The sequence below is a fragment of the Dermacentor albipictus genome, chromosome 6 (assembly GCF_038994185.2).
Source record: "Dermacentor albipictus isolate Rhodes 1998 colony chromosome 6, USDA_Dalb.pri_finalv2, whole genome shotgun sequence".
NCBI lineage: Eukaryota > Metazoa > Arthropoda > Arachnida > Ixodida > Ixodidae > Dermacentor > Dermacentor albipictus.
Genome location: NC_091826.1, coordinates 77,006,476 through 77,024,225, shown reverse-complemented (window position 1 = coordinate 77,024,225; position 17,750 = coordinate 77,006,476). Strand labels below are relative to the sequence as shown.

The following is a 17,750-nucleotide window of genomic DNA, read 5'->3' as shown; positions in this document are numbered from 1 at the left end:
TGCTTCTCGACGGCCACGCAGTCACCGCCTTAGTGGACACAGTGGCCGACTACTCCGCCATAAGTGCACCTATTGCCGCCTACTATGCTGCTCCGACTGCGGCAGAAAATTTGTTAGCGATACGCATAAAAGTACTCATCTCGATATTGCACTTGTGTACTGAATACATCTGAACATTTTATCCTAATTACCCGCTCTGTCCATCTGAAATAACATTATGCAACATCCTTTTTTCTCTCCTGTAGTTGTGACACTTATTCAATGGAAGCAACAGTACTTGTAGCGGAGACCCGAATAATATCACAGGCTCGGCTTGCAAATTTTTTTACAATATTTGCATAGTTCTTGATGCAATAAATATGAAGCGCAAGTTTTTAGTGGTACAACAGCTAACGATTGCACATAAATATATTAGCATGGAGTCAGCGTAAAATAGAGCCATGAAACACCGAAGAAATGGCGCTTGCAGTTTAGTATTAATACAGCGGACCCTAATGAAGGGCCCATTACCTCAACCAGGCTAGGTGACTGTCGCCAACCCGTTAGATATATGACGTCAGCAACAACATCCACAACGACACGATAGCAGTGCCCACGAAGGCCCACTACTTGAGGCGCACGGCCAAGGCCGCCTCAGTCTAGTAAAAATAACAGTACTGTCGCGAAATAATGACTTACACAGGATGTCTACCGCATGACGCAATCTGATGCCGCTTTAAGGGCAGTAGCGTGCAAATGGTCTTCAGCAGCTATTCGTAGGGCACGTTTGCAATGCTACCCCCGTTGCTGTGCTGAAAGTTACTACCCCAATTCAGACCATTATAAGGTTGGATACTTTCCACCGCAGTTTTATTACTTGACTAAGGTACGCACCAGCTGGGGCAGCTGGCGCGTTGGCTCTAATGAATACGTGAAAAAAAAAGAAACGCAATTAGAGCATAAGGAGAGAGACTGCGATGGTATTCCCATATATGTATAAATTTGTGAATCAAGTATGTGGAGCATGGCGCTCTTCTCACTACCACGGCAGCCTTAGGCGCCATAGTATATCATGAGCAATGTCGAATATATGAGAAAGCACTAAAGCAATTGGAAAAAGAATTGGTGAGTAACCAAGGTCCTAATTCCTGAGAGAAATTGAAGTGGGCAAGTTGACTCTCCATGCGAAAAAAAAAAATATTTCCTAACAGCTGCCTGCTATTAACGATGACGGCGACTGGAGTCGAAGTTGCGGGGAATACGAGAGAACTGGTGACGAAGCTTGAACGTTTGTCGCGTAATTCGATTCAGAACTCAACAATGACTGCAAACCACGACTGACGGTGGAGGCGAACGCTGGTTTACTATACAACCTTATCCGGTGTATCCTTGGTAATTAGGATACACCTTGAAAATGTTGCATCTTATTTGCAAGCGAAAAACAACATCGCAGCAGATTTGTTATTTCCGCAGTCTGAGGTGCTTTGGTTCTCGCCAGACGTGAGCTTTAATAGCATACTGGAGATGTTAGCCTGGCTGCTCGTCTGACATGCTACTCCAGGTGCTGGGTGGTCATTATTATATATACAGTGATAAACACATTACAGAACCTAGAGCCACACACCCACATAGATACCCTATCGATATATTTAGGAAGTTTCATTAAGGCTCGTGGCCCGCCAGAACGACAGCAGCGCCTTCGTGGCGTGTAACGCACAGGTGGTGCTTCGCCGTGGGCCAAGAATGTGCCTTGGGCCACACTCGAGTCTCGTTGAAGGTGCGCTGACACCCCCAGAGACTCTAACAGCAGGCGTTTCACCTATTGAGTCACTGCTGCCAACAGTGGTATATGCTACTGGATTGAGACTCATTAATTGTTATAACAAGTGAAGGAAACGGGCCTATAGTAGTGAACTCACTATCAATATAACCAACATTGGCAGCAGATTTTTATAGCGTACGCACTACGAGACCTTGAAACAAACGTTTGCTTGTGCTTTACAGGGATCCAATTAATTGCAGATAGACCAGCCTTGGCTAGAGTTGGGCCTAGTAATTCAGAAAGGACGCAAATATGAAATACGGAGGGTGGGACGTACCACAGTCATATCGCCATGCCAATTTGCTGTGACATAAAAGATGTTGCTAGTGTTCCCACACTAACTATTTACTAATAGAATCTTACAAGTTATGGCTCTGCATTCAAAAGAAGCAACGCATCAACATGACAACTTTCAATAGCTGTTTGGAATAAAGACGTCGAACTATGCTAAAACACTGTGAAATATTTAACATGTTGCTTTTTAGCGCAAGAAACTCGAAAAAAAGCAGAGAGTCAGAGGCGGAAGGAAAGAAAAGACTGTTTCTTCTTAGCCTGACATCATCTCGTGCCCAGCTGACTCTCGCATGAAATCCAACATGTGAAAGTTTGGTTTTCACTTCCTTTTAATAAATTACCAAACCTTCTGTGTAAAAATACCTAACAGAAACAAACATTTTCATATGTAATCTGTCTAATCTGTAATCTGTGAGTCTTTGGTGTCACTTTATTGGTTGTTGCAATAATTACCTTCCTTGGAGCCGTTCAAGTAGACAGCTTGGTGTGTCGTCCTCCGCTTCTCGTTGCAAGGAACACTCAAACAAAAAGGAACAACCGGAACTTGTTTTACTTCAGCCATAATATCCACAAATATTCAAAAAATAGCGCTTCTGAGACATCACAGAGGGCACTAAATAACCAATAACGTTGCTTCTGAACTAATGCACTGTCTTAAAGTGATTTGCACTGTTTTCCATAACGTCTTCGACAATTATGTCTTTGTTGGGACGCGAATATGCACTGAGAAAAGAGACAGAGACGACTGGACGGTGTGAATCCCAACTGCCCACTGGTTTTATTTTAATTTTTCTTCAGCCCCCTTGGGGTTGCTTGCCCTTCCCTCTCCTCACCATCGGTGGGGAGTGGCGAGAGCGGAGAGGAACTGGTTCGGAGGTGCGCGCGCTCTTGCCTGTACGTCGGTGCTCTGACGGCCACTACACCTTCATTCCACAAGTAGCGTCTCAGTGTAAAGGCTTGATGAATTACATATAAAGAAAAGCCTCTAGCCAGGCTTTGTTTAGTTGTCCGAAAATATCAAGGTCAGCGCCAACAATTGATTGGAAGCACGGCTACCTTGTTTTGATAAAATAATATGTATTTCAGTATCATTGTTACATAGCATCAACGCTGACCTTTATTTTGTGATAATTTTGTCTGCCCTTTTTTAAGCTCCACTCAGGATGCCATCACATGCAAACTGAAGGGTTCGCACTCTGGCTCCACATTTATCGCTTCTGTTTTGCCACAGTCATATGCCAGGAAAAATGTTCTCGCGTAATTGTTTTAACACGATTCTAACAGGGCTGCAAATTGTGGACACGCCATTTAGAGCCCTGGGAAACAAAGCTTAAGTAACATTTGTTGTTGACCAAAGCATTAATTCTCCTCGCGAAGCGCCCCCAAATGGGGGGCGGAATATAAGTGTCTTTGAATGTAGACATGGAAAAATTGAAATATGGAAATCTAGAAAACGGGCCCGAAACCCGTTCACACCTGTATACCCTAGACTTAGTCACGAATTCGTAAGAGATTTTATCATCTTGGAACCTACAGTGAAAATGCAGGTGAAACAACAACGCCAGCAACAAGGCCACAAACAGCTAGCACTGTTCCAGTCGTCCTCTGCATTTTTCTTTCTTTTGTCTTTGCAGCCACGCTATAGGTTTCAAACTCAAGTAGCCATCTAGCCCATACGTGCCCCTGCATGTCGGCAGGTAGCAAATATTCTCGAGTGATAACCGAGACCTACATGCGTAAGGTCCTCCAGCATGAGCCGTGTTGCTGGTACTCCCCGTGACGCGGAATAGAGGCCATTGTAATCGACTGACGCTTGCATGCTTATACCGAACGAGCGATGTGGTTACTATTTAGCTTTTCAGCGTTGCCAGCGCAAGCTCGGCTCTTCCCTGACGCGTCCTTTAGTACAGGCTCATGCGGACGGGCACGTGACGCTCGTAGATGCTCGAGGTGTACCGCGAGGACAGGTTCCGCGGGGACCTGATGGTCAGCACGCCCGTGGGGCTGAGCAGGGCGCGAACGGTGAGGGGGTCGACGCCGTCAGGCAGCGGCACCTTGCGGTCGAACTCGCGCGTGATGTTGCCGTCGGTGCGCTTGGCCGTGATGAAGACCATGCCGTTGCGTGTCTTCACCGACAGGTCGTCCGGCCTGAACTGCAGTCCGATGTCGAAGGACACCTGCAGGGCGAGGCAAATGACGCGTGTTTCAGACAGACTCGCTGTTAGGAGACATGCAAAACTTAAGAAACCAGGTAACGGTTCCGACTAAATGAGTTTTGTAGGCTGCAATACTGCTTGCATCTGCACAGTCACCGAGGCGCACGCGGTTTCCCCAGCCGCCTCAATATCGTGACCCAAGCTTTCTCGGATATGCGTATTGAAGAATCAAGCGCTTGCTGTCTCGTCACACTTCTGGATGAAGTCGCCCTAAAGCATTGTCTTTTTTTTTTCTTTTTTTTGTCTTGAATTGCATTCAGTCGACAATAACGACTCTGATGCGCATTTGTTATTACTTCATTGTCAATGACGACTATAGACGACCGTGCCCTGCTTTATCGGCAATGTTCACACTGCTCTAACTGTATCTTCCCTTTTGTACCGCCCCCTTTGAAAGCTGACAACTTGGGTTAGTTTTCTTACAAGTGCACGTGGGGGTTTGAGTAAGTCTGTGCTCAAGGTATACAAACGAAAAGACTACGGCAACTCGTCACAATAGTGGTCTGACGCCATCTGGACGCGCCAAAACCACTCGCTGCGATTAGAATTTCATGCCTTGCATTAGGGAAGACTGACGTCTTCCTAAGCGACCGACTTCTAAGGCGGCGTGGCGTCCGCGTCGCGCACCTTGAACTCCTCGAGGTCCTTGGTCCGGGAAGGCCTGGAGACGTCGCGCGCGAAGAACGGGTCGGCATCCATGCCGTCCAGGCTGACGTCGCGGATGACGCGCCTCGGCGTCGTGGTGGTCGTCGTTGTTGTGGTGACGATGCCGCCACCTGGCGTGACTCGGTGGCGCACCGTGGTGAATTCGGAGCCACCCGAGCGCGCCTTAGGGAAGTCGAAGAAGTCGCCGTCATCGTCGATCAGTTGACGGCGCACGGTGGTCACCGTGCGCGTGGGGACGGTGCGAACCCGGTACGATGACGTCATTTCTCCTCTGGTCGTCGGCTCGGCTTACACTGCGCAAAGGAAAGCGGGCAACGTACTTGTCATTTTTCAGCTGGCAACAAACGTACTCGAAAGGGCAGTTAGTCCTCGTTTTAACAGAATCGGTTTATTCAAAACATTGCATTATTCGAATTTTAACTGCGGTCCCAACCGCAGCGGATGCTTTTCAGACCGGTTATTTCGAAGTTATGCGGAGCCAGACTCCGCTTAGTACGAATTTATATAGCGGAAAATTCGCGCGGAACCACTCGGTACAGCATGCGCGATAGTACTTTGCATTTATTTATATTAACTTTGACAGTTCAACGTGGCGGGTTCCCCTTGGGACTAACTGCGTCCCGCGATGACAACCGACAGACTAGGCACGGGTCATCAGAAGAATTTCGGCGCTGTCGTGTCTCCACTGTTGAGCGCGGTTTTGCTTTAGTATACATTTTCAGAGCTCCCGTGCAACTGCAATAACGATGACTTGCTTTACACGGTTAGATAAGCACTAAGGAACCTGCCTCGATGGCTAAGCGGCTACAGTGTGAAGCCGCTAAGTACGAAGTCGCGCAATCAAATCTCGGCTGCGGCGGCCGCATTTCGATTGGGGCGAAATGCAAAACTCCCCGTGTCCAGCGCATTGGGTGCACGTTAAGGAGACCCTGGTGACCAGAATGAATCGCGAGTCGCCCACTACGGCCTGTCCCGTACTCAAATCGTGATTTTGCCTTGCAAAAACCCAGAAGTAATTCACTGACATGACCGAATACCCTAACGTCGTCAGCTGTACTTCTCTATTCCGTTGACGCCAATTCTTTCTAAAAGACCCCTGCCATCTCCGCTATAGACATTCCAGCTGCGTACGTAGTATGCGTGTGAACCGTATTTTTCTAAAAAAAAGCTGGAAGAACGGAAGATTACGAAGGAAATGTAGAACAAGCGTGTTGGATGTTCCTCTTTGTCCGATGGGAGCAGTCAATTAACGATGACATGCTACGAATAGGCGTGCAGCCTGCCGGCTACACGCGACGTATACTTAGCTAGCCCGTGAAAATCTGGTCGATTGGGAAGTCCGTACTCGCAACGGTAGAACAATAGCGCTATGCTAAAACAATGTGACAGGAGCCACTGCCGTATATATTCATGGGCTAGATAAGCCTGGGAAGGAGCTTTCGCGGAGCAGCTGAGATGGCTGTTTGGCTGAAGCGGAAGCGATGAGCTAAGGCTGTCTAATGCGCTCCGAGCCGAAAATTTTGACTCTGACAGAATTCAGCATTTCCTAGGACATATAATGTCGAGTCACATGCGTCATGGGGGCGACGGACGACGTACCCGTAATTCTGGTATTTCTGTTCTTTGGAGATTTCTTCCTGGTGAACAGTAAAGATGGGATAACGCCAGCGTCACCTTCGGGAGCAATGACAAATCGGACTGCAGTAGCAAACGCTTTTAAATAGATTCAGGTGCTATGTGCGGGCATGGTACGGATGCAAGCCCTGGCACACCGCCTCTAATGAAAGCAGGTCGAGCTTTGCCAAGCTGACGCTCATTGCGTGGAAACAAAAGAAGCGTTTGGAAGAACGACGCCTGACAGCGTTTTCATTAAGCCCTTGTAATGAGAGATAAAAGAAAACAATTAGGGCGCATCACCGCACCTGGCACAGAGACGTCTCTTCTGTGTGACTAACCGTGCGAGCGCTTCAAGCTGCCGCCAAGACGCTAAATTTATATACCGCGTGATGAAATCGGTGCCCTGTTAGCATAGCATTTCACCAGCGCGTGGCAGGGGCTCTTTGGAACGCGGGAAACGGAGCACACATTGCGCAACCGCTGGTTTCGAGTACTCCTGAGCGACATATTGTCCCAGAAAATATTGACGTCAACGTTTTAATCAGGGTGACCACGCAGTTTCTTTCGAAAATGATTTCAGCTCACTGGTAACGGCTCACTGCAGTGACGTTAGCAGTGAGCGACGTTAGCGGCTCGCTGCAGTGGAAGTAGGGCGGCATCGGTATGCTAAAGCTTTACAATAATAAACTGAAAGGGGTCATTGATTTTTCAGCCAGCGGATATTAGTTACATCCAACACTGCGTGCCAGTTCGGATCGACTACGAGGCCTTGACAAGAGGTTTAGGTGGGTGGCATTGCATCCTTTTTTTTAAAGAAGCTTCGAAAAACGAGAAGCTAAAATGAAACGAGTAACAAAACAACAATAATGGACACAGCTGGAAAATTGCCGATGCTGATGGCATGCGACTCGCAACGTATTTGTCCGTGTGTGCGTCTCTGTGTCGGTTCTTCTACAAAAACTTGTTTAAACAGTCGTGAAGGCCTATAGGAGTTTATTCTTCTTCGAAGTTTGGTATGTACGTTATTATTGGAAGGTTGTAGAATTGCGGTATTGCGTTTTGGTCTACTTTCCATACACTTCCTGCAAACGGCCTACTGGGATTGGACAATAGGCTAACAGTCTTCACAACGAAGTGTTTCTGTATAATACAGACATATATTAACATATTCTTATGATAATAAAAGTGACAACTTTGAAAGAAGGGAAGGCATGATGGTGTACAAGAGCGATAATAGGGATTATAATAAATCTTGTTTACTTATTTTACCAAAAATGACGCTGCATGGGCACACTTTACAAACGTCACCTTGCCGTGATATCTCTAAAGATTTATTTATTTATTTATTTATTTATTTATTTATTTATTTATTTATTTATTTATTTATTTATTTATTAAGCAGAAACGACGTAACGCTACTGGGGACATTTAGCTTCAGAGATCCATCTCGATTTGTCCCGTGCGCCGTAACGCATTCGGGAATGGAACCCCAAGTAAAATAAAACTACCTCCCGACCTCGGTCAGCGTCACAGAAATAAAATCTCCGTGCGAATTGCTTAGCAAAGCAAACGCGGCTCCTTCGAGTTTCGAGATCAAATGCATATAGCGCGAAGAATATGTTTCTTTGTTGCTGTTCTTTTCTTCCTTTCTTTAGCAGCTTTCTTGCAACGGGCAAAACTATACCGATACACATCCTGGTAAGGCGTTCCCTAACACATGCAAAATAAACTTTGGAACTGTGAGCCCATTTCCTAGGAACACGCTCGTCCCGTTATGCTGGATAAGATCACATAAATACGCAGCGTGCTCCCGAGCCGATTTGCGCAAGCGCTGCAAGCGGCCAATCTGTCGAGTATAGTTGAAGCATGTTCTGTGTCCAGTACCTGATCAAGTACTATGTAATAAAATGATACCATCGTATTGAGCCCGAACACTTTATATTTTTACGAGTCCAGAGCCTTCTTAATGCTGACATTATTGTTTAATTGTTTTTCGTTATTCAAATGTAAGTTAACGCCACGTGTGTCCTATGTGTATCTTTCTGTAGCCGCATGTTTTTGTTGTTTTCATGCGTGTATTTTTTTCGCTATATGACTGGCCTTCAGTTTCTGCTAACCTTTTGTAACCAGTCTGACGTCACCACTGCGACACGGTTTAATATTCGACGCATGACAATGAGCCTTGTTCAGGTCATCCCACAGTGAACTGCGTTCGCGCGGTGCCATGTGAGGTAAATGCGTAAGTCGGCAAACGGCAGGCACCCAGACGAGTGCCTGCCGTTTGCCGCGTCGACATCGTGGGAGTACGAAAGAAAAAGGGAGAGAGAGAGAGAGAGCGAACAAGGCGCTGCATCTTTCTCGACGCTCCTCAGCACACGAGTGCACATATCCACAAGCCTCTGCGTTTGTATCTCTACGCAAGTAATAACGTGGTCTATGCGACAATCGCCGAGCTGCAGCCCTCTCGGAGAGAGCGAAGCTCCACCGTAAACACACCGCCTCCGTCGTTTAAAATTTCGTTTACAGGACGACGCGTTGTCGGAGGGCACGTAAACAGAGAGACTGCGCCTTCCTAAAAGCACATGTGTGTCTTGTGCCTCTTCTGCGGCCTCAGTGGCCCGAGAAGAGATGCGCATACACGTTGTGACATTTTGGAAACTGCCGGGGTGCCCGCAAGTTGGTTGCTTGCGCGTTTTTATTTCTTAAAATAATAATAATAATAATAATAATAATAATAATAATAATAATAATAATAATAATAATAATAATAATAATAATAATAATAATAATAATAATAATAATAATAATAATAATAATAATAATAATGAAACAAGGAAGCACAAAAAGAAATTCGTCCCAACTCCCCGTCTTCTTTATCAGAAAACAATGCGCTAGGCCAGACAGTAGCTTGCAATGCCGTTTTCGTCTGGGCGCATTTTTAACAAGTGAAGTAGGTTGCTTCTTCGCGGTGACAATGTCTTTGAAAGTCAAACAAATCAGCTGCAATACAGTAAAAAACACGTTATTAGGGTGTTTTTCTTCTCGCGTTTGTGGGCACGTGCTGTAGGCATAATGGCTCCAATATTAGGCCACGTCTCGCAGCTAAGTTTAGTGGGAGCACTTGCGCAACGTCGCGGAGCGTATTAATTTTGTTCCCTTTACATTTGACTATCAAACGTGGTGACAGAGGTTTATGAAATAGTGTGCTTTACATTACCGCACAACAAACATGGGACCAAATGAATTGCTTTTGTTAAGCTTTAAAAGATATTGTGCGAAAAACTGCGAAACGAAATACTCTTCCTCCACCTTGAAATGAAAAGTCGAATAACGTTCACTTGTAAAAAAACAGAACACAAAACAAGGCGGACCATAAACCAAGTTTCTTGTATCCTGCTTTCATTTTCGTTACTATATGTATGTAGCTCCGCCCACCCCCCTCAACACTATAATGCGAATTAGGTGCTGGGGGCAGTATGAATAAATAAATAAGTAAAAGTCTACCTGGCATAGTTTCCTCTGTGGCTCTGAAACACACTGCTGGATGGGTATTCAATCTGCACATTGTTTATTACGCCTTTTTTTGTATGGGCCATCACTCATTATTATTAAACATCGAAGGGTCAGCGCACTAAATAGGTACACAGAGTTCCCAGCTCAGCTGAAATAATTAAAAAAGAGATAAAAGGAAGACTAAAGAAAACAAAAGAAAAAAAGAAACCGGGTGCGTGGTATTTCTAGGCTGCTGGTATCGCAAAGAGACGAGGGGCCATCGCAGCTGAACAATAAACAGGATGTTCTTGTTTGAATTACGCAGTGTTTTGCACCACCTTGCCAAATTTACTTGAGCTATTACTGCTGACTGATGCTCGCATCACGCAGGAGGAAAGCAAACGGGTAACGCCGCCTTTGGTGGGGTTCGCGTCTCAGAAGAAAGGTCTATTGCTTCAATATTGTTTTTTTTTTCTAGACGTATCCATTCTGTACTACCTCTTTTCTCGAGCAGCGTTTTTTTAGCACACATTTAGACCTTTGTGTTAGTGCTCCTAGCCAACATTGTTGCTCTTGCGCGATTACACCACTAATAAACTTTCAAGACTCATATGACGGACTTATTGACAGCAGCTTCAAGGGGTCTTATATTTCTAGTGTGAAAGAAAATAAAAAGAATAACCACCCAAGCACTCCGTGCAGATGGCTAACGAGCGAAGCTGAAACGTGGGGCCCAGGTATTTATGACTGGGCTAATCCCGACGGTTCATTAAACGACCGCTTGATACGCTACCGTATCCTCGATACGCCGGTGCTGCATGCGCTCGTGATGCACGAGCCTGTCCTTGTGCCCGGGCTGCAGCATCGGCAAGGCTGAGACAAGCTCGTTCCCGGTTCTTCTCGCGGTGTTGCGGATCGAGAGCTGCCTGCTCCTCAGAAGCACGTATGACGCGGGGCCTATCCATTTCGGAGCGCGCTCGGCTGTGGTGAAAAGCAACGACGTCACTACTGGAGCAGCCGACTGCGCCCCTCTCTTTCTCTCTTTTTTTTTGTCGCCCATGCGCATGGAGTTGGGCTGGAGGAGTTTTCGGCGTACAGTTTTCGGCGTACGAATCGGCTAGCCATATACAACGTCGCTGTAAAAGAAACGCACGCGTAAGTTCTATCACGCATGGTTCCTGTTGCCCAAAGAAACAAGTAAAAAGAAACTTATTAGTGGAGTCCAACTTATGCAAAGCAAGCAAAATCTGAGGTATGAGCGACGCCTCAGTGGAGGGTCGATTCTTTGGCCACCTGGGTTTAGTTAACTTGAAATCAGGTTGCGCGCGAGCGTTTTTGACTCTTGCATGCTCCCATCGTAATGCAGTCGGAATTCGAAACCGCGAACGCGTGCTTACGTAGCAGCTGTATATGCTATATATACGAATCACTCTGCCCCCGCGCGGTGGGCGTACCTTGTGACTGAAATAATAAGGCAGGGATAATCTGATTCTAGCGCATATATAGGGTGTCCCGAGTATCATGCACCAGGATTTTAATATATGCAAATGCCACGTAGCTGGACAGCACTAAGGTAATGTTGTTTGTCCTCGGTCGTAGATACTCAGATTATTTTTTGCATTCGGCCTAATCGCATAGTTAGTCTTAATGATTTTTCAACATCTCCACTATAATAAGTAGATTAAAGGTGACCGGAAGAAAATTGTAGAGCAACATGAAAGACTCCTGATACAGCTTTCTCTTGTTCGATACGTGCTACGAATAGTGTTTGTCCGAACGCCCGCGAATACAGCCAAAATTGCCACGTGAGTGGCCGCACCAGCCACTCCGTCGCGGCACCCCGCGGCGGCAGCGGTATCAACGGTACGTGACAGACCGCAGCTACATGCAACTGTAGTGCGTATGCGCGGCGTTTGATCCGTGCACAACAGGGCTTGAGTGCATGCTCGAGCTCGTATTATCCAGTCTGGCCGCGCTGCGTGGTGCGGGCTCCCGGCGTTGTCCTGCACGAGCTTGACCGACGGATAGTAGCCACATGTGACTTGCTCATCTTGAAGCGCTCTCAATAGACAGTTTTAGTTACCCGTACGTAGAGGCTTCACGTACGCAAACGTGAAAAGCCTACGTACCTTACCCGCACGCCATCTGATACGCTTTTAGCTACACGTACGTGACGCACGCCAAGAGGGACCCCGTAGCTAGGTCTATCGGGATATGTGAACACGGCGGTAGCCAATTCAATCCTGTCGCCATGTTTCGATGCAAGCCGTCTGCGCGCGCGCGGCCCGCTATCGCTTGTTTGTGATCTCGCGGAACTCCCGCGCGAAGCTGTCTACGTGCGCAAGAAATGCACACAAAGAATTGAATCTCACGTAGGTGCGTGAGACGCGTGCGCACCTGCTACGTTCTACGCATGCGCACTGCTGACACGTAGAAGCTCTGCGTACACAAAGCCTCTACGTACGTGTAACTAAAACTGTCTAATAGCGCAATACGAAGCGAAGTCTGCCAAGGGGTCTAACCATGCCGGGGCGGCCTGCACGAACATTTAACAACGTAAATATTAACGAATTTATGGACGCTTTCTTGAAGGTTCCATAGACAACGCTCATTCCGCGCAAGAACGTATTCTTAATTTCATTGATATCTTCGTTATTAAATGTTCATGCAAGCCGCACCAGGAGCGGCTAGGAGTGAGCGCGAGCTGGCAAGCGTGCGTGTGGCCTCACCTTAAGTCTCGCGTGGTTCGAGTCTAGTTGCGTGTTGAACAGAAGTCGAAATTGGCGAGACCCCATGGCTACGACACCGATAAGCCGAGTGGCGAAAGTTTAATTCCAACGCGGGCGGCCGCGGTCGACAGTGAGCAGACTATATTCGGGTTCTTCCGGATGTACGTAACTATTATCGAAATTCGAAAGCAGATTCTCTCTTACTTCAACCTGTTCATTAACCTACTTCAATAAATAAATATACACAGCGACAGTAGGAAGGAGCGCGCTGATCCAAACGCCCTTCTTGATTGACGTCAGCTATGGACAGTATAACAGTGGCGTATAGGAATGTGCTATATTACGAAATAACGTGTCCAAAAAAGAGGGGGGAGCAGGCTTCCGTTGAAAAGAGATCGTTCGAGAAAAAAGGTGACTTCGCGTTCCGCTTGCAAGCTCAACGCACCAAGTACGACGGCAAAATTTGACTAAGATGATCACAGCAGCGTATGCTACCCGCGGACTGGGTGTTAGACTGCGTGGTTCAGGACCTCTTTAATTCACTATCTGAAGGAGAGCAGTGACTGCTGATGTCCGCTCATAGCTAAATGACTTTATTCTTTTGGTGTAAATGATAGGCATAATTAGAAAATAAAACCTCGTTGTTTCGAGCTACAATATTAGCTGTGGCTAATTGATATCCCGGTGACCCTTATAATTTGCCCTAGGTGTTCAGGGTTCTTCCTGAAACCAGGGACACAAATACCGATCTCTAAAACAGTTGTTTTAAACACGCGATACTGCGTGACATCAGGCAAATGGGCGAACCTAAACGGCTCCATCGCGCATCTATGCACACTGTGCTCGAGTTGGACAGCCTGCATGTAACTTTGTAATAAGTAGCTGATCACCGACTTTATTTCTTTTGTAGTAGCATCAGACGGTGCTTCTAATGAAGCGTCGAGGCCTTTGGGCCAAGGACACGAACACTAAAGAATCCTCAAATTCCCGAGCAGATTGCGCATGAAGCAAGGATTCCTGGCACATTTTTTTTTCCAATTCACGTTGAACTAATACTAGTAGCGAAAAGAAAAATAGGAGATCACTGACTCGTGTAAATACTGGTGTGTAACAATACTAGGAGGCAAAAAAAAAAGAGAAGACATAGCAACCGACTTGCAGTGTGTATTGCACAGTCTACACATTCACCGCAGTCTGAAAAGCTTAACTGTACATGAGTTCCTTGAGAATTGTCATCGTCACCCTTTCTGTGATACATCTGGAATTCTCCAAGGACTGGCTACATGGGAACTTGTGCTGCGCGTCTGTTCGGTGCGGAGTTAAGATTTTTCGTTGCGCATTTTACATTTGAACTGTATGCATCTGTAAACCGATGTCTGGTGAGTAAAGGCAGGCGCGGAAAGCAGGCACGCAAAAAGAACGAGAAGAACCAAACAAGCGCAATGTCTACCTCCATTTATCTCTCTCTCCCTCTCCTTCCGCAGTGCTCATTGCTAGTCTTTTGTTGCAGTAATGTACACAGATTTTCGGACTAGTCAGATTGCCCACGCGCAACCTCTTTTTTTTATTTTCGACAGGACCGCCACAAGTTTTCTTCAAACTTTATGAAAGTACAGATTAATTCATTCGTATATTGGCATTGATGTAAACCCCCTGAAGTATGTGCCATGTGGCAACTGATTCAAGCTACTACACTTCAAATTACGCACCTCTTCCGAGATAACGGCGTACATCCTAGGTACCGTGCAGCCTAATATGGGCTGCGACGTTCCGAATGCGTCGGATGTGCGGAGTGCGTAGCAGACGTCCTAAAGTCACTCGCGAACTTCCAAGACTCCGTTCAGTGGAAGGGGCTACATAATTATTTCGACTACGCCTGGGGTTCTTTATCGTGCACCTAATAATGCGCGAGTAATCTCGCGTTTGTGCCACATGAATCGGAATGCGGTCGGACACCATGTCCGCGACCTCGCGAGCTCTGCAGCTGAGCGCCAAGTCCGCCCAGAACATGAAGACAGCTTTTTGCGCACATGACGAGGACAGAGGCTGAGACACACGAGTGCAGACTTACAACTAGGTCTCAGCCACTTCTTTATCCTCCTCTTGTGCGCAAAAAGCTCCCTTCATGTCCTACCTACGTGCAGTGGCGTAGCAACAGGGGGGGCCGGGGGGCCGTGGGCCCCGGGTGCAAGGGGCCAGTGAGGGGGGGGGGGTGTCATATACGTCTGAAGGCACCCCTCTTTCCGCCGGCTACACTCGGAGAGGGGGGTGACAGAAGACCTATGGGCCCCGGGTGCCAGACGACCTAGCTACGCCACTGCCTACGTGCCCAAACAGTCACCTTAGTGCACCCAGAAGCAGCGTTTCCGCGCCGGTCTCTCAATTCACTGAGGCCGCAGCATACTGTAGTCGAACCTGCTACCTTATGCTGAGTGGTGGACCACGGTATACATCGACTGTGGCATCACGTCGGGCCCATCACTGCGGTATAACGTTGCCTTTTCGGCTCTCGGGATTCGAACCGACGACGTCTGTAGCTCCCGGGGAAGGACGCTCGGCAGCCTGCTCTGTAGGCACGTGCTCGCGGACGACGTAGAGTGACAGCTCGCACAGGTGCGCTAACCCGCCAGCAAGTGCGAAGCGGCACAGCTGGTCATAGCGTGTACTCACGGGTTCTTCCGAAGCGGGTATCTCCTGTCGTTCGCGGAGAGAGTCGGATCCACGCACTGCCGGACGAGCTTACCAACGCGTGGCGACTGGCGGCTTAGGAAAAAAAAAGGCCCGGGATGACGCGGTGGCGTTGCGGGTTGGGCCGGGGGGCGGGAGAGGGGGGTTGGCAGTGGCGCACGCCGCTGGCGGCGTAAATATTCTTGACCCCTCGCCCAAGGCGCGGGCTCCAAATTTGGCCTCGCGCGCTGCCTTTTCGCGCGCCCGCGCGGGAGACGCGTCAGACGGATCCTCTCCTTTCCAACGTCACCTCCACCATTTCCCTTTTTCTTTATTAATTTTTTGTTTGCGCTCTTCAGCTGTTATGTTTGTGTGCGTTCCTCCTACTCCCCTCTTGCTCATCGGGAGGGTTCGTCAAGAGACCGCCGGTGCTTCTTCGCCAAGAATTCGGAACACCCCCCTCCCCCTCACGTCTTGTCGAGTGCACGAGACCGCCGCTGTCCGCGCGACAGAAGGCCCCTGCTCGATGACGGTGCACATGTAAGCTTGTGCACGTAATGTGACATCGCTACATTCAGGTCGTGGGCTTTGAGCGGCCGAGCGGTGGCACGCGGCATATAACGAGCTTGTTGGAGTATGACGTTCTGGAGAGGGAAAGAGAAAAAAAAAAACAGGGAACAATGGCTCTTGGTTAGGACTAGGTGGTATCGTTTGCAGCCGGACTTATTCACAGTTTAATATGCCACGCACAGAGGAGATTGGAAAAGGGACACGTAGAGAAAGCAGTGATATATATGAGAACCTCGCGCAATGGGCAGATGGCGCCAAGTAGTTGTCGAAGTCGATCCTTCTCGTCATAGACTACGCTTCTGCTGATCGAGCGCGGATTCACGCGATCCCTGCCTCTCCGCACTACCAGATATGGGCAGACACAAACAAAAGTGTATGACTCGCTTTTTCTCAGAACGGCGGTGGCGCCTACAAAATACGGAAACGTAATCTTTTAGCGTTGTGGAGGGTCGCAAATGACTAGATCATTATAATCCCGACAAAAGATTTCATGGTGAGAACGTTGAAATGTGATTTGTTAATTTGGGAAATAGCGTTGGAAATCGCACTGTGTTCTTGTTGACATAGCGCAGAGCTGCTATTGAGGTGTGCTAAAAGTTGGCCATTAAGATATCGAAATTTCAACGGGGTAGTGTTGAATAATACTCAATAACACTCAACTCAATAATACTCAATAATACTCAACACTCAATAATATGGCCAAATAAACATACTACTACATACTACTACTACTACATGTTTATTTGAAAAGGGACGAATAGTGCGGCCACTTTATGGAGCAACAAACGTGAGCGATATGTGATATCACCCTCGCCTGCTTCGACACACACCCACGCACGCACACACCGTGTGTGTAAAGTCGCCAGGGAACTACCACGGCAATTCCCGTATTGAAGCCACCCTTTCGCAAGATGTGACGTTCAGGAGAAGGCTAAGACCACCTGCGCCCAGCGAGGGGTCGGGGTCGTGTCTTGGGTCGTGCTATGGAACCGGGGCTCCGCCTCGACCTCGCGTGTTATGTATAGACGTCAACGTCACCCGACAAAGATCGGGGTTCCTTTTTTTTTTTCCACGCCAGGAGTTGGGCTGTTTCCAGAAAGTTAGATGTCTAGGTCGTGACGTCACGAAATTTAGGTCGCGCCTCTTGACAGTTGGCCGGCAGCAGCGAATAGCTAGTGCAGCGTCTCGGGCGCTTGGCACTGGGCTACTTCGTCGGACGTACGATGCTCTGGCTCCCCCGCACGCACACACACACACACACAAAAACATACTTAGGATGACGGAGCAATACCTGTTGTCAGAAGGAAGCCAAAGAATGTAACTACTCCTTTTTATTAAGGAATAAACCTCCGAAGACCGAATGCAATGTTTGTGTGTTGATAACACCTAAATTTCTAGCGTAGAAGTTTACGAACTTATGTCCTCAAATTGGGCGCGAAACACCTAAGAGTCACGGATTACCAGGTAGCCCGAACCAATGCTTCGTGCGTTCAAGTTTCAAGCTTGTGCTTCGGATGCACAACTTTTGGGCCTCGTGCTTTGCCATGACGCCAGTGACCCAACGTATGGGTTCTAACGACCCACAGCATTTTGGAGGCATGATACTGCAGCAACCTCATTTGTATTTCTTCACGATTTTCTGTGTGTCTGCAGCTTAACTGCAACACCAGTTGCATTGGCACTAATGTGGGTTTCATA

The 17,750-nt window shown here is 47.6% G+C and overlaps 1 protein-coding gene across 1 annotated transcript; it reads right to left on the bottom strand.

Moving 5' to 3' along the window:
- Positions 1-2,626: 2,626 nt before the first annotated feature.
- Positions 2,627-15,647, bottom strand: LOC135897122 (heat shock protein beta-1-like). Its single transcript, XM_065425689.2, has 3 exons — positions 15,486-15,647; positions 4,939-5,270; positions 2,627-4,272 (listed from the first exon to the last, which is right to left on the bottom strand). The coding sequence occupies exons 2-3, from the start codon at positions 5,239-5,241 to the stop codon at positions 3,997-3,999; spliced, it is 579 nt and encodes a 192-aa protein (XP_065281761.1). The 5' UTR covers positions 5,242-5,270; positions 15,486-15,647; the 3' UTR covers positions 2,627-3,996.
- Between the last annotated feature and the right edge of the window lie 2,103 nt (positions 15,648-17,750).